The following is a 23900-nucleotide window of genomic DNA, read 5'->3' on the forward strand; positions in this document are numbered from 1 at the left end:
GAAGACTTTTGATCATGTGGTCCTAAATTAAAGTAATGTTAAATGTACAAAATTGTCTTTTAATCTTGTGGCCTTAAACATGCTACGTGGAAAGTTTTTACCAAAAGAAAAGGAGGTCATTCTTTTTTTAAATAGACTAAAAAGAAAAGGAGGTCATTCTTTTTGAAACGGAAGGAGTAGTAGCTTTCTTAATGGGTATGTCCAAAATAAAAACATCACTTGTTTGGAAATGAAAGAAGTATTTATAATTTAGTTGTTGGATGTGAGTGTAACTACTATTGCTATTAAATAATGAAAACTAGTTTGTGTATTTCATAGTCACAAAATTTGGTTTGTTACACAACAACTTTCTGGTCAGCATCTTGATATATTATTTAGAAGCATGTATTCAATGATGTGATCATGTTCAAGGGTGCAAGGTACGTATTGGATTGGGTTACCATGTTTCGGATCAATATTGGATCGGATTGCCATGTTTTAACATAATCTATGAGATCGAATTGCCACGTTCCGAAAGCCTGGCTGTTTGTGTTAATATTTCGTGAGAGAACCAATTATGTGCTATATAATGTGAGTTATTTGTTGTTCGTGTACTTGTTGACAATATTGTATATGTTGAGATACATTGTGGATAGAAGTATTGGGTTGTCATGTTTTTGTTGTACTTAATAAACTCGTGCTCTTAGTAGCTTGTACCTGTTAGACTAGATCCTTGGGGTTGTTAGTTACTTTGTAATTCTTAACTAGTTCGTTGAAAAAGAGCTCGTTTATAAAGATTTTTATCTCTATAACATCTGTAGTTCGTTAATTTTTCACATGTTTAAACTTTTGGATATGAGGGTTCTCCTATTTAGGTGTTAGAGTGCTGCCCGCATGGCCCGGTAGTTTGGTTCGTAACAACATAATATTTTTAATATATTCTTTTTCTATTTAAGTTTGATACTAAAGCAATGATTTTAAAAAAATAAATTGATAAGTTGTATTTATTTAATAGGACAGTGACTTGAAAAATTAAATTTTAGAGGTCAATTGGGAAACATGTAAAAAATTATATTATTTTTTATTGAATTATTTTCATTTACTATCTTAAATATTTTAGTAGTTTAAAGAAATTATTTTAATAAATAATATGCTATGCCTCTTATAACATGTAAAAAGTTAAATCAACATTGAAAACACATAAAATTACATATACCCACAACCCGTCCTGCCCACGTTAGTTTTCAAAATCTCACTTCAACCCGATCCTCATCCCACTCGCTCCGCACAACCTTAAACCCGCCCCTGCCCACATAGCCTTAAACCACCCCGTCCAGCATCCGTCCCACCCCATTGTCATCCCTACAAGAATCCCACAGTAACCAAGAGCAAAGCAAAAAGTTCTATTTCAGATTCGTCACCATCCCTTCCTCAACAATTCATCGATATTATTTTCTGCAAGATTGAAGGATTCTTCAAGATTTGCCTTTGAGAAGATGAAGAAATTTGAGATTTAGAAAACGGCATATAGTGGATTTGATTGTAACCTTAGAAAAAGATTATATTTAATTGGGAGTGATGTAGGGTAATTTAGTCATTTTAAATTTTATTCATAAATTGGTTATTCAGAATTAAGAATTAAGTTATTTCACCTTCAATCCGTATAAAATAATATATAAATTGACTTATAACTTATATATGTGTTAATTATGTGACACTGTAATTTGCTAAACAAACGTAGTAATTTGTGTGTTGAATTTTATACATGACATAAAAATGCTATCAAACATGGTAAAGCTTATATAAAATTTTAAAACGGAATAACTCAACCCTTATTCGGTAACTAAACTGCCCCTAAGTGTTAATAGTATAGAGCTGTTCTGTTTAGTTAGTTCTTTTAATTATTTCCACTCTCCTATAAATGTATTTTGTACTGCCATCTTGTTTATGACATAAGAGAAAAAAAGATGGCAGTCTACAGCAAAAAAGATGATTTTCAGGCCACAATTCAGATTAGTTATGACAAAATGAGTGACCTAATAGCCTTTGATGATACTAAGGCTGGTGTCAAAGGGCTTGTTGATTCCGGAATCAATAAAGTACCTCAAGTATTCATTCTACCGCCAAAATACAGGGTAAAAACATGTGAAACACACATCAGTTTTCCAGTGATAGACCTCAAAGGCATTGATGAGGATCCGATAAAGTATAAGGAGATTGTGGACAAAGTTCGAGATGCATCGGAGACATGGGGTTTCTTTCAAGTGGTTAATCATGGAATTCCAACATCCATCTTGGAAAAAACGTTACTAGGAACACGACAGTTTTTCGAGCAAGATACCGAGATCAAGAAACAATATTACACTCGAGATATTGGGGAAAAGGTGATTTATACTAGCAATCTTGATTTGTATAGCCCTTCTGTTCCAGCTGCAAGTTGGAGAGACTCAATTTTCTTTTTCATGGCTCCGAATCCTCCTAGTCCACAAGAATTTCCAACAGCTTGCGGGTACATTTCTTATATACCATAACCACAGAGAGATAACCAAGCATACTCTGTTTTTTTTGTTTTTTTTTTTACAAATATGTCCTGTTTCAATGAATTTATGTAGGGAAATTCTAATGGACTACTCCAAGTATGTGACGGAATTGGGGTTCTCCTTGCTTGAATTATTGTCTGAAGGTCTCGGTCTCGATCGTAGTTATCTGAAAGATTATATGGATTATTGCCATCAAAGTTGCTTGTGCCATTACTATCCATCATGCCCTCAGCCAGAACTCACCATGGGCATCAGTCAACATTCCGACACTGAGTTTATCACGGTGCTTCTACAAGATGATATCGGTGGACTCCAAGTTCTTCACCAAAATCAATGGTTTGATGTTCCTCCTATACGTGGTGCTCTTGTCGTCAATATTGGAGATTTTCTGCAGGCTAGTACTCTTTTCTTTATAATCTTATATCTGATGCACCCGACCATATGGTAGAAAACAAAATGAATCATTGAAGCCATTTGAAACATCTTTGTTTATTTTGTACTAAAATTAACAAATTGTGCTTCTTTTTTTTTTCCAGCTCATGTCAAATGACAAGTACATGAGTGTTGAGCACAGAGCAATTGCAAAGAAAGATGGATCAAGAATGTCAGTTGCCTGCTTCTTTGGTGAAAATCCATTGCAATCTTCAAAGCTGTATGAACCAATCACTGAATTGTTATCAGAAGATAATCCTCCAAAATATCACGCAACCACAGTGATTGACTACAAAAATTATGTCCTTAATAAAGGCCTAGATGGAACTTCTGCGCTGTTGAGTTACAAGATCTAATATAATAATGTACCAGTAAGTGGTGTTACACCTCTTCATCAAAATAAGGAGTGTTCTTATCTTTTTTTCAACGTATTTATCAAGGATAAGTTAGTGAAAATACATCTTAATATCTAAGAAGTAGTTTTCTTAAAGGGTATTGCCCAAAATAAAAACATCACTTGTTTGGAAATGAAAGAAGTATCTATAATTTAGTTCGTTGAGTGTGAGTGTAACTACTACTGCTATTGAATAACGAAAACTAGTTTGTGCATTTCATACTTACAAAATGTTAGTATTTGGTTTGTTACACAACAACTTTCTGGTCAGCATCTTGATATATTATTTAGAAGCATGTATTCAATGATGTGATCATATTCAAGGGTGTAAGGTACGTATATGTATCAGATTTACATTAAAACTTGAAAATATTTGTATCGATATAAATGTTAGTGAAATAAACATCTACCTAAGATGGAATTATTAGTCTAAATATGAATGTTGGTGAAAGGCTGCCCCTTTTGTTGGTCGATAAAAATGACCATCAATTGATCATTAATAATGTTGATATGTTGGGATTTAACACAGAAATTGTAGGGGAAGTTGTTATAACAGCTAGTAGAGTATTAGTTGATCGAACTACTCATGGTAGTTAGGTGAAAATTTTCACATAACACTAGTTTTGTCTCAACAAGTGTTAGTTGATCAAACTACTCGTTGTGTCTTTTCTTTAATCACGTTCTTCAATTTCATGAATATATGTAACTTGAGACATTGTGAATGTTCATAATAAAATGAGTTTGTTGAAAGACAATCTTTCAAAAAGATAAGACGGTTCATTGGTATAATTAAAATAATAATTGGTGACAATAACTTTGATTACACATCATGAAATGTGTTATTAGTTGAAAAAGTATATGCACATTTGTGTTGGGATCAAGTTTTATGTTGGGTTTTAGCAAGTGTGAATGGGAAAAGAAAAGAGAGAATATCAAAAGTGAGGGAATTACTTTGGAGGAAAAATGAAAAGTCATTTGCAAAGTACAAATAAAAAGTCATTTCTTTGTATTTGGATTTGGCAAATGATGTGATTGATTGATAAATTTTATTGACAAAATTTATTTAATCAATTTTTGTTAAATCAAATAAATCCTGTTAATATTATCTCTTATAAATTTGCGGGTAACGGTAACATTCCGAAAAGTCGTTACTTTTCTGAAAAGTCGTTACTTTCCAAAAAGTAGTTATTTTCCTAACAGACACAATTTTTCGAAAAGTTATTATTTTTTCCAAAAGACACAACTTTCTGGATAAAATGGGTCTGAACAGATTTCACTGAACAGACATGTTCCTTGCTGAAAATGGCTATAAAAGGAAGTCAATTTTTTATTTTTTTTATCACTGAAAATTTTTCTTTCTCTGCATTTATTTTTTCTCTCAAAATAAAATCAAAGTGTCGATCAACTGAGTCTGTGTGACTTGTTGCTGTTCTTCAGTTCGCTGAAGTTATAGAAGTTTGAGGTACCGTTATTTCTTTAACAGGTTTAATCTGTTTTATCTTGGGAGAAATTAATCCATAACCTTAGGTACAATGAGGGGATTAAATTTCTTAAGGACACACAGTAGTTTCTGTGGACTCGGATTAATTCTTGTATTTTAAATTTTTTCTGCTTCATCTTGTTTCTGTTTCTGTTTATTAACTTCATAAATACAAGTTATTGTAAGAATAATTGTTTGACATAGTGATTGAGTTGTGTATTGTATTCATTGATCCCTAAAATAGATAAAAGTTAAAATTTTCCAGCCGTATGTAAAAGTTGGTACCTATGAAAAATGTGTGAAATTTGAGTCCTTGTAGATGTCGATGGACCTGTTGTAATATGAAAGTGCTACTTATAGTCCCTCATTTTTTGAGATCTTCTTTTAGAAAAATTCAACACTCAATTGCAGAAGTTATGGGAAAGATTGAATAAGCATCAATATATATGGTGGAATAGGATCCTCTTATTCTCAAAGTTATCACACTAATGCAAAAACTTAACATCAAATTCAAAAGTACAAGTATGAAATACACACACACAAAAAAAAATAAAAAAAGGAAGTAGTAACAAGGCTTAATTACTATGATGATTAGATCTAGTAACGCGACAATGCAGAAGTTCCATCAGCACCTCTATTAAGGATGTAATTAGTGTGGTCTTTCACTGTGGTGGCACGATATTTGGAGGATTATCTTCTGACAAAAATTCAGTAATCGGCCCATAAAGTTTGGAAGATTCCACATGACTTTCACGGAAGAAGCACGCAACTGACGTTCTTGATCCATCTCTGTTTGAAATTGCTCTGTGCTCAGCACTTAAGTACTTCCATTCGACAGGAGTTGCAAGGCGTTTGAAAATGTTTAGTATAACTTTTAAAGGGAAAAGGGTTTGATATAGCCCTCAACTTTGTCATTTGGAGTTAATATATGAAAAAATAACTTAAATACACAACTATAATTTTTATATACTTTTTTTAAATATTACATAATTCCCCCTTTTTTTTTTATTTTAGTGTAAGTTTTTAGATACATTACATTCTCTCTCTTATAATACACATTTACCCATTTTAATGCCTATTTTTTCTCCATTAAAACACTCAACCTCTTAAATCAGTTTTTGAATTTTAAATTTTATCCATTTAAACACTCAACCTTTTAATCAGCTTTTTGATTTTGAATTTTTTAATTTAATTAATTTTAATTAAAAGACTAAATTTTGAAATTTTGAATTTCAAAATTCAAAAAATTTGAAATTTAAAAAAGTAAAAATATCAGGAAGCAGGACAACTTCCATTAACTTCTACCGTCTTCTTCTTACTCCATCAAGTTTCAGTTCTTTTTTTTCCTTAATCATCTTCATTCATCTTAACCCATTACATTTTTTTCTTTTCTTCTTTTTATTCTTAATCTGTCATCGTCTATTTCTTCCTAATCTGTAATAGTTTGAACCCAGCATCTATTTTATTATTAATCCATCATCAATTCGTATATTCTTCTCTTTTTTGTTTTTGTTAATTGTTCTATTACATCATAGTAATGGATCCGTTAATTAATAGAAGGATATATGATTCCGACGATGAAAATTGGAAAGAAAATAAGAAAAAGTCTTTGCATGATCCTATGAATCTTCAGAAGGATTCAAACAAAGACTCTGGCGAAACATCAAAATCAAAGGTTGTCAAAATACAACAAAAAAGGAAAAAAGAAGCAGCAAACATTGTTGTTAGGCCTACATTGTCTAGGGTTAGTATTTTGGCAAAACCAAATGATACATATATACCAAACACACACTAAAAATAACTGATACATTGGCTAAACCGTATGTATCATGTACAATATGTTACCCTATAATCCTTAAATTTTACATGATATTTAGGTAAATTAAATAGCATATTCATATGAATTGGTATTATTTTTTAAAAGTTATTTACTGTATATTTCAAGAAAAGCATAACAAAAAAAGCATTACACAAGTTAAATTATATAAATTCACATGATACATGATTTATAGTCATTGTAAAGTACACAATAACCTCAATAATATATTTTTGTATTTTTTATCTAATGGAGATGTATCATTGTGCAAACCAATGATACACACTAAAAAGTACATGATACATTAGATAAACAATGTGTACCAAAAACACACAATAAAAGTACATGATACACTAGATAAACCATATGTATCATGTACATTATGTTACCTAATAATTCTTAAATTTATATATCTTACTGTAGCATAAGATTTATAAAATTTTATATTTAAAACAAATATTGACACGAGTATATTTATCAACACCAATAATAACAAAGTATTTATAATCAAAAGCACGACTTTAAATTTAATTACCACATGTTTGTAAGTTTATTTATCTAAACACAAAGTGTTCAATTTGCAGTTGTAATGAAAACTGAAATTCATTAAAATGTTTACGTTATAAATTATTCTTGATATCATAGAAATATTACGACTAATTCACTTCTCTTTTGGGTAGAAAGTACAAGTTCTTCTGTTGTGCCCTTCTTGTCCACATTGTCCACAACAGTTTGTGTTCACCAAAATCAGGACAGGATGAACTTCTCCGGTGCCTGCCCTTTCTTTTAGACGTCTCTTCTTGAGTAATCAAAGACCTTATCCGAGATAACATTGAACTTTTGGACACTTGATTAGGTTCTTTGATTTTTGACACAATCTGAAATGATACAGTCGATTACATAGTCAGTTTAGCGCGCATATATGTACATAATGTAGCAAGAAGCTGTCAACGGAGACTGCACAAAAATAGAGACTTAAAAACCTATCATATACTACCTGGCAAACTTACCGGGGAACTCTCAGTAGCAGTTGCATTATCCCCTAGATCTTCAACCACTGGAAAAAGTGAAAATAGTTAAACAGTATGCAAACATACAACTTCACCATCTAACATTTTCATCTGCATTCTTTCTTCTTCTTTTTCTTGGTCGTCCAGATGATATAATCTTTGATATTTAGGTAAATTGAATAGCATATTCAAAATAGATGATATAATCTTTGATTTTCAAATTTTGAAATTAATATTCAATTAAGTGCTGATTTAATGTTGATTAATGAACTGTTACCACAAATTAAGCTGTTTTAGTAACAACATTAACTTTACCATTTTTCTCCCCTATTTTTTCTTAACAATTTTAAATTACCATGTATCATTTACCATGTATCACTACAGTCTAAAGTATCACGGCTCAACAAATTTAAGGGATTTTTTGTAATTAGTAAACTTGTCGGGACAGAATGTAATTATTGATTTACACTATGGGATTCCTTAAATTTATACTTAATATATCCCTTGTCATGAAAGTGGCTCATATATGCCCTTACCGTTATTTTAACAGTTGACATATACCCCTGTCGTTACAAAATGACTCATATATATCCTTCATTTAACGGAAGTTAAAAAAATTAGTTCTAAATTTTTATTTATTACTTTTAATTTTTTTAAAAATTATTTAGGGGTATATATGATTCTTCTATCAAAGTTCAAGGTATATTTTAATTTTTTTTCATACATAAATTATTTTTTGACTTCTTTTATTATAATTATTTGAGTTTTTTATTCTTATTTTATTTTATTTTTTGTTTTCATTCTTTAGTTTAAAGAAAAAAATTAAAAATATTTTTTTGTCTATATTGTAATTTGATTTTTATATTCGGAGAAAAAAATTTGGTCCATCTACAATAAGTTTTACAAGAATATTAGTGAAACATAAATAAATTTGATTATCAAAATAATAATTCTAATTAGTCATTGAAACAAAAAAAATAAAAAAAAAATATGTTTGACAAAGATTATATTTTCTAGAAAGAATAGTAAAAAGTAAGATTTAAATTATCTTTTTTCTTCATTTCTGTTAGAGGAAAAGAGTATATGTGAGTCATTTGTTTATAAGTAGAGGTATATATGTGTCGCTTTCATAATAAGGTGTAAATCAGCTCTAATGACAAAGTTGAGGGTATATCAGACCCTTTTCCCATTTTAAAATTGCTTAATAGTGTATATGCGTACTAACCTTCAAAATATCTCCAAGGTTAACCACAAGAGCACCAGGTGTAGGAGGCACATCAACCCAATGATTCTGGTGAAGAACTTGGAGTCCTCCAATATCATCTTGTAGAAGGACTGTTACAAAATCAACATCGGTATGTTGAGTGTTGCCCATGCCGAGTTCTGGCTGAGGGCATGGTGGATAGTAATTGCACGTACAATTGAGTTGAAAAAAATCCATGTAATCTTTTAGATAACAACGAGACCAAATCCTTCATTTAATAATTCGAGCAACGAGAAGCCCAATTTTGTCACATCCTTGGAGTAGTCCATTAGTATTTCCCTGCACACATCGATTGAAACATGACATATGTTAAGAATAACAGATTATGCTTAATGACCCATCTTTTATTCACTTTTAGATAGTCAACTAACTGAGCTACTAAGATTTCTTTAACAATATACTCCAACACATTAAGCATAAGTAAATCATGTGTCATACTACATTTAATACTCCCTCCGTTTCAAAAAGGATACCCTAGTTTGACTTGATACGAGTTTAAGAGAAGAAAGAAAATTTTTAATCTTGTGGTTATAAATTAAAATTATGTCAAATGTACCAAAATATCCTTTAATCTTTTGATATTAAACATGTCACGTGGAAAGTTAAAGTTAAAGTATTGCCAGAAAAGGAAAGAATCATTCTTTTTGAAACAGAGTAAAAAGAAAATAAGGTTATGCTTTTTAAAACGGATGGAGTATATATTTGGATTAAGAAATGAATATGTACCAGCATGGTGTTGGAAATTCTTGTGGACCGGGAGGATTAGGAGTTATGAAACAGAAAAATGCATCTTTCCAACTTGCAGTTGGAACAGAAGGTCTATACAAATCAATATTGCTATTATAAAACACCTTTCTCCCAATATCTCGAGTGTAATACTGTTTCTTAACTTTGTTGTCTTGCTCGAAAAACTGTCGTGTTCCTTGTAACATTTTGTTAATGACGGATGTTGGAATGCCATGATTAACCACTTGGAAAAAACCCCATGTCTCCGATGCATCTCGAACTTTGTCCACAATCTCTTTATGCTTGATAGGATCCTCATCGATGCCTTGGAGGTCTACCACTAGAAAAGTAAAATTTGTTTCACATTTTCCGCCCTGATTTTTGGAGGTAGAATGAATATTTGAGGCACTTTAGCGATTCCAGAATCAACAAGTCCTTTGACACCAGCCTTAGTATCATCAAACAATTTCAATTCACTCATTCTGTCATAACTTTGCTCAACTTTGGAGATTGACATCTTGATAGAATGCATATTGCTCTCTGATAGGCTAGCTTTGAATGAGAGAGTTTATGAAGAAGAAGAATTTTTATTATTAGTTGAATGTGGCCATGTATCTGGCTTTATACAAATGTGATCACGTAAGCTCACATGTGGCATGTGCTGCTTCTAACTAACTCTGACACAATTAACTAAATAATAACAGAATTACTCTTATCTTTAATATCCCCCTCAAACTAGAGCTTTAGTATACATCAAACACTCATAGTTTGTTCAGTAGGAAATGATGTTGTGCAACACCTAAGCCCTTTGTAAGTACATCTGTCAGTTGCTCTTTAGTGCTGAGATACTCTGTGTGAATGAGTCCACTTTTGATGTGCTCTCTCACAAAATGACATTTAATCTCAATGTGCTTTGTCCGTTCATGAAAAATTGGATTGACATTGATTTGAATTGTTGATTTGTTGTCACAGTATAGTTTTACAAGCGTGTCAATGACTATATTCAGCTCCTTTAAAACCCCTACTAACCAAATGATCTCTGAGACTACAGCTGCCATGCTCTTGTATTCAGCTTCTGCTGAGCTTTTACTCACAGTATATTGCTTTTTGGATTTCCAAGATATGATTGAGTTTCCTAGCTTCACCAAATATCCTAACACTGACCTCCTAGTGTTGGGACATGATGCTCAGTCTGAATCACAAAAAACTTTCAAATGTGTGCTGGGAGTGCTCTTAGCAATATCTCTTGTCTTGGACAACCCTTGATATATCTTACCAACCTTAGACCTGCTTCCCAGTGAGAAACTTTGGGCTTCTACATAAATTGAGACAAGACTCGTACCGCAAAGCTTATGTCAGGCCTTGTTCTAGTCAAATATAACAACCTCTCAATGAGTCTTTGATAGGTTATAACATCGTTGTATAATAACATCATATGTGTTTCATGTGAGTTCATCATACTTAACTGTATTAAATTTATTGTTTGGCTCCAAAGGTGTAGCGGCTGGTTTGGAACCACTTAAACCTGATTGAGATATCAATTCCAAAGCATATTTTCTCTGGTTGAGAAAAATGCCCGTCTTAGACCTCAATACTTCAATCCCTAGAAAATACTTGAGATCTCCAAGGTCTTTCATGCTGAATTTATTGTGTAATGCTTCTTTTGTGTCTTGAAGTAGCTTGCTGCTATTACCTGTAATCAGTAGATCATCAACATAGATTAGGACAACAGCTACCTCAATTCCCTCCTTCTTAGTAAATAGAGAATGATCACAGGGACTCTGTGTGTATCCTGCTCCAACCAGGGGCTCAGTAATCTTGAGGTTCCATTGTCTTGAGTTCTGTTTAAGTCCATATAAGGATTTGATTAGTTTACATACTTTGTGTTCTTCCTGTCTTTGAAAACCCTGAGGCAATTGCATGTAAACTTCCTCTGATAAATCTACTTGTAAAAAAGCACTATGATCATTCTCTAATTACTAAGAAGGAGGGAATTGAGGTAGCTATTGTGCTAATCTATATTGATGATCTACTGATTAAGGTAATAGCAACAAGCTAATTTATGACACAAAAGAAGCATTACACAACATATTCAGCATGAAAGACCTTGGAGATCTCAAGTATTTTCTAGGGATTGAAGTATTGAGGTCTAAGACAAGCATTCTTGTCAACCAGAGAAAATATGCTTTGAAATTGATATCTGAATCAGGTTTAAGTAGTTCCAAACCAGCTGCTACATAGGACTGATATGTATCACTCATGTTAGAATAGGACAAGTAGTCTGCAATAGGATATAGACAACTAGAGTTGATTTTGTGAGGCATTATATAAAATCGTACACAATAATTGTGGTCTTGGTACTCTACCAGTTCTTCTAGTATCTTCAACTGGTGCTTCAATGTCAATGTCCCCAACTCTTGTACTAAAATTTTCCTCAATATCAGACTCTATTTGGGTAGTAGTTGTATCAGGCATTTGATCAACTGGACCATCTCTCTCTACAGATGATGACTCAGTAGCTTCATCAAGGTTTGGAATAATGGGATTACCATGCATTGCTTGTCTAGCAGGACAGACCTTAGCTTCAGTTGAACTTACAACATCTTGATCATGTTGGATAGGAAGTACAGTATCAGATAAAACACCAAAATGTCCTTGAAAGGAAAAATATGCTCCATGAATGTCATATCTCTGCTAATAAACACTTGATGACTTTCCAGATCCAATAATTAGTATCTTTTCTGAGTTTCTAAATACCCTATGAGGATGCCTTCTAGGCTCTAGGACTAAATTTATCCATTCGAGGAAGAATTGAAGCAAAACACAAGCATCCAAAAGCCCTTAAATGATTCAGAGCAAGTTCTTTCCCATATAGCTACTCATGTGGGGACTTCTCTTTCAACACTCTAGTAGGAACTTTGTTTATCAAATAAACGATTGTTTTAACACAATGTCCCCAATACTTAATAGGCATTTCACTATGAAATCTCAAAGCCCTTGCAGTATTTATTATGTGTCTGTGCTTCCTTTCTACTACCCCATTTTGTTGTGGGGTGTAAGCACATGAACTTTGGTGCACAATACCAAGAGAAGACAAAATATTACTACATTTGATATTAAAAAACTCTGTACCATTATTTGATGTAAGATTTTGTACTTTGACACCAAATTGTGTATTGATATAACTTCAGTTTTACATTGTATGAAACAAATCCAAGTAAATCTATTGAAATCATCAACAATTGTAACATAATATTGTTTCTTTTCATAGGTAGGGGTTTTGTAAGGTCCCAAAATATCTACATGCATAAGCTGAAAACACTTAGTTGAACTGCTATGACTTTCAGGAAAAACTATTCTACATTGCTTCGCTAAGGGATAAGTTTGACAATTATTATGTCTCTTAACATCTATATGATCCTTGAGGGATAAAATGTGTTGCATAACTTTGAGTGAAGGGTGTCCAAGTGTGATGTGCCACAAATCAGTGTGATTATCGGCTTTTATTGTTGTACTAACTACTGCAGGTACTTCATCTTTTAACAGATATAAACTATTGTGTTCTCTACCAATCCCAATAACCTTGCCACTATAAAGATCCTGCAATGTACAGAAATTAGGGAAGAAACTATTGTTGCAAGACAGGTCCTTAGTAAGTCTTGTAACAGAGAGTAAATTGAACTTGAATTCTGGAACAAATAGTACTTTTATCAAGTTCATGTCTCCTAGAATGGTTGAGATCCTAGTGTTCATTATTTCTGCTTTTTCTCCTACAGGTAATTGTACTGTGTTGGATCCCTCCAATCCTTTTAAATCATGTAAAATGTTTTTACTTCAACGACATGGTGTATTGCCCCTGAGTCAAAAATCCAATCAAATGCAGATGATTTTGAGAGAAGTGACACATTACATGCCAGGTTGGTTTGGCATTCTTGTCGCTCTTTGTTATACACTAGATTCCTGAACTGATCAAGCTCCTCATTACTGAGCTTAGTGTGATCCTAAATTGGTCTGTCAAGTGCTGCATTATTAGCATAAGGTCCTGAAGTTCCTTGTGTGATTTGAGTGCTTTAATTAGAACTACCCATACCAGTCTGGTAAGAACCTTGTTGTGTGTATCTACAATTACCCATTCCAGTTTGATAAGGACCTGGTGTTCCAGTTTGATAAAAACCTGATTGTGCGGGTTTTATCTTGCTCTTGAAGTCGGGTGGATATCCAACTAACCTATAACAATCAGCAGTGAGATGATTTTTAAATCCACATATTTCACATGCAGTCGCCAATAGTGGTTTCTTTCCTTTGTAATGCTGCTCTCTTCCATCTAACAATGTGACAGGTCCTTTGTTGGATACTACCACACCTAGTACACCTTGACCTTCCTCTTGCACTATAGTGGAATAGGTTTGATTTACACTAGGTATTTCTGTTTTGAGAAGAATATCACTCCTCACATGACTGAATGTTCCATTTAATCCCATTAAGAATATTAACAACCTTTGTTGATAAAGATGACTTATATATGACTTAGCCTCAACACATTCACAACAAGGGGAAGGGACTATCATATCCAATTCATCCCAAAGATCTCTCATCTTAGAGTAATAATCAGTAACAGAGTTAGTACCTTGCTTCAGGTTTGCAACTTCTGCCCATAGTTGATAAAATTTTGTCAGATTTAATTTTGTCGGATCTCTCATTGAAATCCTTCCAAACTCTCCTAGCATTTGAAGCATACATTGTTGTAGGCAGCAAATTAGGAGCTATTGTGCTACTGATCCATGACAAAACCACAACATTACACCTTTCCCATTTTGTATTTAGATCTCCCTTGTATGTGGACTTCAACAAGTTCCATCAATGAAACCAAGTTTATTCTTCACCAATAGGGCTAGCCTCATTGATCGACTCCACAAGCCATAGTTTTCTGGTCCTGTGAGTTTGACCGTATGTAAAGCAAACCAGGTGTGTCTGAAGACTGCAGATACAGAGGATGATGATGCTCAAGAGTGGCAACTGTTAATTCCGCCATTGACGGATCTTAGCACTTTCCAAGAGGATCACTCTTTAAGGAAGACAATCTAGAACAGTGATCGCTGCGTTGATACCATGATAGAATGGATATTGCTCTCTGATAGGCTAACTTTGAGTGAGAGAGTTTAGGAAGAAGAAGAATTTTTATTATTAGTTGAACGTGGTCATGTATCTGGCTTTATACAAATGTGATCACATAAGCTCACATATGGCAGCTAGACTCATTACAAACAAGATTAATGGCATTTGCATCACAAGAAACAAGAAGATCATCATTAGCAACAACAGCAACACGATTTTCGTTATCGCCTTCTCTCTTTTGTTGTCTCATATCTCTCTTGTGCTTGTAACAATATTTCATGATATGCCCATTCTTGTGACAATAGTCACATGTAATATTCTTGTATTTAGACTTTGACTTGCTTCTACTTTTACCTCTATCATTCTGACCTCTGGAATTGTTTCTCCCTCTATCTTCAGTAACCAAAACATCGGAGTGTGAAGCTGAAGAAGATGAGACTTGAGATCTTCTTCTCATTTATTCATTCAAGACACCACTCTTAGTACTGACACAATTAAATAACTATAACAGAATTACTATTATTTCTAATACATCTTTTCTGCTCTACTGTTTTATTGAATTCTAAGAGTTGAAATTCAGTGCACACCACATTCCATTTCTTTACTTAATAGGCTCCTTACGAAGTTCTAGTTACAAACAACTTCTCTCCTAATAAAGATTGTAGACACCATTTTAACTCCTCACATATTTCCTTTTTTAATCTCCTAATTGGTTCTATATAACCAAAATGGTATGTCAATTATTAATATTCTTGTGGTATAATATTATATTTCCATTGAATTCAATAACGGGTAACATGATTGGAGACACCATTTTAACTCCTCGAGGTATGACTTATTTCCTTTGTTTTTCTTCTAATTGGTTCTATATAACCACATGGTATGTCAATTATTAACATCCTTGTGGTATGTTATATTTCCTTAAATAATGTTGCCATAACGTTCTAACGATCAATTCTTTGATCTTTATATAAGTGCTCCCTTCGTTTAAAAATATAATATACTTTTCTTTTTAGATTATTTAAAATGAATGACCCATTTTTTTTAATATTTTAAATACAACTTTTCACTTGGATGTTTAAGACATAAGATCAAAGAACATTTTGGTACATTTAACATAAATTTAATTTAAAATCATAAGTTTCAAAAAAAAGTTATTTATGCTTTTAAATTTTATGTCAAGTCAAAACATGCCTTTTCTTTATGAAATGAAGGGAGTACTAGATAGGCCATGGTCCGTGCTCGGTGTAGGATATTCAATTGAAATAGAAAAACATCCATGAAACATCATCTTTTCTAATTAGTCTTGATGAATAGAGATATATTTATGATTTCGCTTCATTATTCCACCATTAAGGCTCACAAGGATGTCAATGTTAATATAAATAACAGTTAAAGTTCTTACTTTATTATTATTATTATTATAATTGCATGGTAAATTGAATAATGAGCAAACAAGTAAAGCTAAAAGATGGAAGGAATATCCAATTGTCAATCTACCAACATATAATAACATTTGGTTTATGTGTAAAAAAATCTAATTTACAATGAAAAATCTTTTTTGTGAGATTTTCTTATCCTTTTGAAAATGAAATAAAATTGTTATCCTAAAATATGACTTTTGTTTGGTTTGTAAATTGTAACTTTCAAACAAAATCTGTTTAAACTCTATAAAACTCAAAATAACGAGATTATACTTAAAAAAAAGGAAATATTTAATGCTAAAATTGTATAAAAATTACTAAGGGGATATTACTAGCATGAAAACAACATTATACAACACATACATAAACAAATTATGTATAAGCAGAACAATATTTATTCAAACAAAATAGAATAAAACCAAGAGATTCAAAATTTGAACCAAATGATGACATACTTAATTGTATAATCTGTTAAGATTCAAAATCTACCATGGAAATGTGCAGATAACTTGCTTGAAGAAAAGAAACTGATTGAGAAATTTGAGAGAGAGAAAAAACATGAACTTGCATACAAGATATTTTTGGTTATTATTTACAGTTGTATGTATATCTATTTATACAAGTGTTCCAACGAACGAATCACAATAATCGACCTAACTAACTTGCTAATCAACTAGTGTATATTGCAGTAACTAACTCACAAGTTTTGTTATGTAACTAACTAAAATATGATTACTAAGTTCCAAGAAACGTAACACTAACAATGTGATCTCTTCAATGTTGTGTGAGGTAATTCGTCAATTCCTCAACTCCCCCCCCCCCCCCTCAAGCTAGGAACAATGAAAATGTTTTTCATGCCTAGCTTGGATAGCTAATAAGAATGTTGGTGATGAGTGAGTCCCTTTGTGAGTATATCGGCCTGCTGCTCTGTAGTGCTCAAATAATATAGAGAAATCAACCCCGCCTGCACTCTCTCGTATGAAATGACAGTCAATGTCAATGTGTTTAGTACGCTCATGAAACACTGGGTTAGATGCAATTTAGATGGCCGATTTACCGTCACAATGCAAGGCCACAGGAAGGGAAACAATTACATCTAACTCAGTAAATAAGCCAATTAACCAGACAAGTTCAGACACGGTGGATGCTAAGCTGTGATATTTCGCCTCAACTGAGCTACGAGAGACTGTTGACTGTTTTTTAGACTTCCATGAAATGGAGGAAAGACCGAACTTAATCAAGTAACATGTGACCGACGAGTATTGGAGCACGATGCCCAATCAGCATCACAAAAGATCACATTCTGTAGAAAGGAAACCCCAAGACCAGGAGAATGTTTAAGATATCGAACCACTTGAGTGGCAGCAACCATATAGGATAACTTGGATGAATGCATGAACTGACTTAAGGTTTGGATGGCAAAGGATATGTCAGGCCTAGTATGAGTTAGATATAGTAGTCTACCAATAAGTCTTTGGTAGGAACCAACATCAGTAAGAGGTGGATCATCACGAGTACCAGTAAGACTGTGTAGGTCTACAATGTGAGTTTTAAGTGCAGCTCAAGAGGAGAACCTAATGGCTTGGCACCAGCCAACCCTAAATCAGAAATGAGGTCAAGTGCATATTTCCTCTGGTGCATAACTATCCCTACAGCACTTCTGGCAAATTCAATACCCAGAAAAAAATTTAAGCTCTCCAAGATCCTTGATTCTGAAACTATTTTATAAACATGCCTTAGTATCCTGTATCATATCCAAATCATCACCAGTGATTAGTAAATCATCAACATACACAAGAATAATGACAATCTTTCCTCCACTTTTCTTGGTGAACAAAGAATTATCTGATGGACTCTAAGAAAAACCAAATGAGATCAAAGCAGTTGTTAACTTCAGATTCCACTGCCTAGAGGCTTGCTTAAGCCCATAGAGAGATTTGAGAAGTCTGCATGCATGTGTGGATTTGTGCTGATTAGAAAATCCTTGGGTCATACTCATATACACTTCTTCCTCTAAATCACCTAGCAAGAACGCTTTATACACATACCATTTGATGAATATGTCAGTGCTTAATGGCAGCCAAAGATATCACAACTCTTATAGTCACCATTTTAACTACAGGGGAGAGAGTCTCCTGATAATTGAGTCTTTCCTGTTGGCTGTAACCTTTTGCTACTAATCTTGCTTTGAACCTTTCAACCTCATCGTTAGCTTGATATTTGATCTTATAAACCCACTTACGTCAAATAGCCCTCTTCCCTGGAGGGAGAGATACAACTTCCCAAGTGTGGTTATCTTCCAGTGCCTTTATTTCTAAATCCATTGCCTCAATCCATCTTGGATCTTTGATAGCTTGTGCATATGATTGAGGCTCTATGTCAGCAGAAAACTTTGCAACAAAACTTTAATAGGAGGGAGACGGTGTGTCATAGCTTAACATATCCTTGATAGAGTACAAACAAGTATTGCTGGATTGGCCATGTTCCTTGTGAGGCACAACAAAATCCTTCAACCAAATTGGAGGTTTAGTATGTTTATTGGACTTTCTGGGAACTATGCGAAGAACCTCAGGGATTGGAAATGTACTTTGACTTTCAATATCATGAGTAGAATGCTCACTCGAACTAGCAAGAGGAGTTGAAGGAGTATGAACATCAGGAAATGCTTGATCAGCATTAAAAATAGTAGTGACAAGCATGAGAGATGTGACAGTAAGTGAAGGAATAGTTCTATGGATGGACACTGAAGAAGGTGATTCCAAATCTAGGAAGGGATCATGAGTTTGTGATGCCGAAATAGTATCCGTAGAATTAAAAGGAAATATTGTTTCATGAAAAACCACATCTCTACTAATAAAAACTTGTTTCTTATCAAGATCAAACACCTTGTACCCTTTCTGATGTATGCCATATCCCAGTAGAATACAATTAACAGCCCCGACATTGAACTTACCTTGTCTAGGTAATAATGAAACATAACACAGACAACCTACAACTCTTAAATGATGCAAAGAAGTAACTTTACCATACAACATCTCAAATGGTGGTTTGTCTTGAAGAATAGTAGATGGCACACTATTAATGATGTATGTAGAAGTCTCAATACAGCATCCCCAAAACATAGATGGCAAATTACCCTGAAACTTGATAGCCCTGACTGTTTCTAATATGTGTCTGTGCCTCCTTTCCACCACTCTATTTTGTTGTGGACTATATGGACAACAGCTTTGGTGGAAAATCCCATGTACTTTGAACAATTCACTACAGGCAGTATTGAAATACTCTGAGCCATTGTCATATCGGAAAACCTTTATATGTTTTTCAAATTGATTCAAAATCATGAAAATGAATGTTTTAAGTACACTAGAAACATCAGATTTCACTCTTAGTAAAAAAAATCTAGGTCCATCTAGAGTAATCATCTACCAAGGTAAGAAAGTAGTTCATGTCATTGTATGTAGTGACCTTGTAAGGCCCCCAAACATCAAAATGAATCAAATCAAAATAAGCATAAGATCTATCAGTGCTATGTTTAAAAGAAAGTCTTGGTTGCCTGGCCATAGGGCATATATCACAATGGCCTAAGCAGTACTACATTTATTTGTAAGAACATCAATTTTCTTCAGAATTGGCAAAGGCACATGTCCCATCCTTTGGTGCCAAAGTCCTGAACCTGGTACCTCTTTTGACAACAAGGAATGACTAGTGAGTGAATATCCACTACCTTTGTGTTCCCTCAACAAGTAGAGCCCATCTTGTTCTTTACCAAGCAATTTCACCCTCCCAGTGGAGAGGTCCTGAAATGTGCAAAAGTCGGGATAGAATGAAGCATAACAATTCAGTTGTCTTGTAGCCTTAGAAACAGATAGGAGATTAAACTTAAATGTGGGAACACATAATACGTCTTTGAGTACATCACCTCCTGCCACCTGACTATTTTTCACATACGTAATCTCCATAGAATCTCCATTAGGTAGTTGTACTCTTCCCGCATTTCCTACTTTAGTTTCACTAGTCAATAGGTGTGAATCACCAACCATGTGATTAGTTGCACTTGTATCAACAATCCAACTAGGATTAACGTTAGAAACGTGCAGAGATGTACCTGTCATGTGATCACTAGGTTGGTGCTCAGTCACATTGTTCAGCATTCCTAAAATCTGAGCATACTGTGCAGGGGTAAACATAGGAGTAGCAAGTGGTGGATGAGGTGTAGGATTCCCTTCTCCCTGCACCATGTTTCTAACAGTAGTTGTGTACTTTCGTTTTGACTTAAAATCAGTTGGATACCCAACCAATCTGTAACAATTCTCCTTCAAATGAGCAGCAAGTTGACAGTGACTACATTTCATCAATTTGAAGCATTGACTCTTTGTGTGTCCTTGTACGTGACAAAATTCGCATTCTACTCCAAATTTTTTAGGCTTAGATCAAGAGCTTCTGGCAGTAAACAATGCAATGGGATCCGTTGCACCATTTCCAACAGCTATTTTCTGAGTTTCATCTTGCAAAATCATTGCATAAGCTTGATTGACATTTGGAATATGAGATTACATCAGAATTTGACTTCTAGCATGAGCATAATCATCATTAAGACCCATGAGAAACTGTAGGAGCCTCTGATATTGAAGATGTGTTGCATAATCCTTGGATTTGACACAATCGTAGCAAGGAGGAGGCATCCACGAGTCATATTCATCCCAGAGATCCTTCAACTTAGGGCCCGTTTGGATGGGCTTAATAAAAGCAGCTTTAAAAAAAGTACTTTTTAAAGTGTTGAAACTTATTTTTAAAATAAGCAGTTATGCGTTTGGATAAAAGTGCTAAAGTTAAAAAAAAGTTGTTAATGTGTTTGGCAAATAAGTGCTGATAAACAACTTTTTAAATGAAATGGTCTGAAATACCCTTAAAAGTTGTTAACATAATAAAAGTTAATTAATTTATATATTACAGCCATAAATAATTATATTTTGCTATCATTCACATATTTCTTTCTCATCACAAATTATTTATAAGAGAAATATAAACTTATTATAGATTTTAAAGATATATAATTTGAATAGACCAAAGAACAATTTAAGATTTTATTTTAGTTTCATTCATAGGTAATAATAATAGTCTATCATTCAAATATTTCTTTATTATCACAAATTATTTATAAGAGGAATATAAATTTTTATTTAAGTTATATGTGCAACTTATTTTACATTTTAATAATATATAATTTGAATAGATCACTTGAAAGATTTAAGATTTATGTTATTTTCATTCATTAGTAATAGTAATTGTCTATCATCCACACGTGAGAAGGGAAAAATAGAAGAGATGTTAGAGTTATGTGGGTAATTTGGAGATTGTATAAAAATATTAAGGGTAAAAGGATAAAAATTTGGTCAACTTAAAACAGCTTATAAGCTAAAAAAAAAAGCACTCCTACCACAACTTTTAACTTTTGGCTTAAAATAATTTTTTTAAACTTAAAATAAGTTATTTTGAGGATTGTCAAACAGCTAAATAAGTCAAAAACCAGCTTTTAAGCTGAGCCAAACAGGCTCTTAATTAGAGTAGTAGGTAGAAACAGGAAGTGTTCCTTGTGCCAAAGTGGAAAATTGATTTAAGGAAAACATACACGATGCAGTAACTTTATCAATCCTTTCACGCAGATCCTCCCAAATTGCATGAGCACTGATCGAAACAACACTCCATTGATTAGGTCACGACTCATATTGTGCATGATCCATGATTTGACTATAGCATTACAACGATCCCATAACAACGCATAGTCCTTTCCAAAAGTATCTCTGCTAATAGAGTCATCCACAAAACCAAGTTTATTACGAGTTAACAGATATAATTGCATTACTTCACGCCACAGAGAGTAATTCTCCATGCCAATTAAAGGCATCCGTATAGACATTGAGCTAGGCGCATCGGAGGTGTGTAGAAACAAAGGATGATGGTAATCAGTACCTTGAAGAAACCTTACCCCAGAACAAGAACCAGGTTCTTGTAAGTTGCTTTTATATAAAGACACAAACACTTATTGAATTAAAAACCTTCCTTACTCAAGGAAGGAAAAACCTTGTTTTATTAATTTCAATTATAAGATTTTGTGATTACAACTCAATAATCAAAAGTCTTATCTCTACTACCTCTTCGATTGACTCCAATCGATCTCTCCAAAAGGCCAAACCCATCTTTTGTTACACCTCTTACTAACACTCAACCCTACAAAGAGCCAAACTCACCCTTTGTACAATAAACTGTAAATTACAATCAAAACAAAAACAAGACAAATAGTTCTACACGATAAAACCTTCTCACTCAAGAATGTTTTAAACGTAGCAATCCTATCACCCTTGAAGACTTCAATTTGATGAATAGTTCTCCCTTGTTCTCTGCGTGAAGTCGTGTTGTTTTCCTCTGCCTCGTGCTCTTCTTATAGAGTTTTTGCCTTGTACAATCCTTGCTGATAAGGTAAGAAAGTTATATTTAAACAATGATTCTTTTTTAAATTAGAATCCTTATTATGCACAACTTCCTTCCTTAATAATATATTTAAGGTTTTCCTTATTTGTATTAACTTGTACCTTTAATATATTATTTTGTCTTTGACAAATAACTCTATTTTACATAATCTTGGACTCTAGCTTGACTTCTTTTGCTGTGTACATTTGCTAATGTTCTTTGCGCTTTTTGTCTATCATCAAAATGAATTATCGATTCTATCACATTCTATCATATTTCCCTTTTTTTTATGAAGAGAAACGTGTAACGTGTGATGCATGCGCAAATAACTCTTCCCCCTTTTGACGAATCAAAAAGAAACCAACAGCAGCTAATCAACACTAATCAATATCCATAGCAACAAAATACGCCTAGCCAGTTTAGCAATATAAATTGTTCTGGCAACAAAACAAAGAGCAACAAAACAGAGTGAAACCAACTAAGAGAACCAGGTTCAAACAACATGCGTCACTGTGGAGGTTGACAAGGCTTAGTTGAAACAGAAGCCAACATATCCAAAACTCTGTCAACTCTTGCATTGTTAGCAAGTTGCTGCTGCACCAACTGATCCTTCAACCTGTGTATTTCAGCATTTGATGAATCAAGCTCAGCACGTAACTTCTGGTTGTCTGATTCAAGAGAGGCGTTCTTTTATTTAGCTACTTTAAGTTCCCTAAGTAACTGAGCAACAGGACCAGATGTACGTGGAGACGCAGTTGAAACCTGCTCCGACTCCATAGGAATGTCACAATCAGCAAGGATAGTTTGAGTGAACATATCTGCATGAGTTAAAATCTTGCCTTCTCCCAATGGTACTTCTAAAGCATCAAACACTCTAGTCAACAAGTTTCCAAAGGCTAACTGATGAGAACCTAACTTAGGATCCACAATTCGAGCAAGATGTTTGATAATCAGTGTAGGCCAATCAATGCGCTCTTTGCACTCAAGTGCATTCATAAGTCTCATGTCTCTTATGGAGGCAATTTGACGTTGGTGACCTCTCGGCAGTATCACCTTATGAACTATCTCAAAAAGAAGCTTATGCAAAGATCGCATTATTCCCTTTAAAACAGTTTGAGCCCTAGAATTGACTCGACCTTGAGAGAATTTGGCTGGCAGACTAGAATATTCATCAAAACCCCAATTGTACTCATTTATCCCCACAGATGGTATATGCAAGATTTCCCCAAGCTTGGTTGCATCAAACACAATG

The 23900-nt window shown here is 33.6% G+C and overlaps 1 protein-coding gene, 1 long non-coding RNA gene and 1 pseudogene across 2 annotated transcripts; 2 read left to right on the top strand and 1 right to left on the bottom strand.

Moving 5' to 3' along the window:
- The first annotated feature begins 1869 nt into the window (after positions 1–1869).
- Positions 1870–3601, top strand: E8 (1-aminocyclopropane-1-carboxylate oxidase -like). The gene is given in 3 exon segments (NM_001247032.2): positions 1870–2488; positions 2592–2913; positions 3056–3601. Coding segments are annotated over 3 exon segments (1116 nt in total). The 5' UTR covers positions 1870–1946; the 3' UTR covers positions 3308–3601.
- LOC109119748 (1-aminocyclopropane-1-carboxylate oxidase homolog) lies at positions 3207–10402 on the bottom strand (annotated as a pseudogene).
- On the top strand, positions 4685–5754 carry LOC113146421 (lncRNA1459). The gene is given in 1 exon segment (NR_158561.1): positions 4685–5754. It is a non-coding gene; the product is annotated as a lncRNA1459 (long non-coding RNA).
- Positions 10403–23900: the final 13498 nt, after the last annotated feature.

This window comes from Solanum lycopersicum, chromosome 3 (genome assembly GCF_036512215.1).
Source record: "Solanum lycopersicum chromosome 3, SLM_r2.1".
Lineage (NCBI taxonomy): Eukaryota > Viridiplantae > Streptophyta > Magnoliopsida > Solanales > Solanaceae > Solanum > Solanum lycopersicum.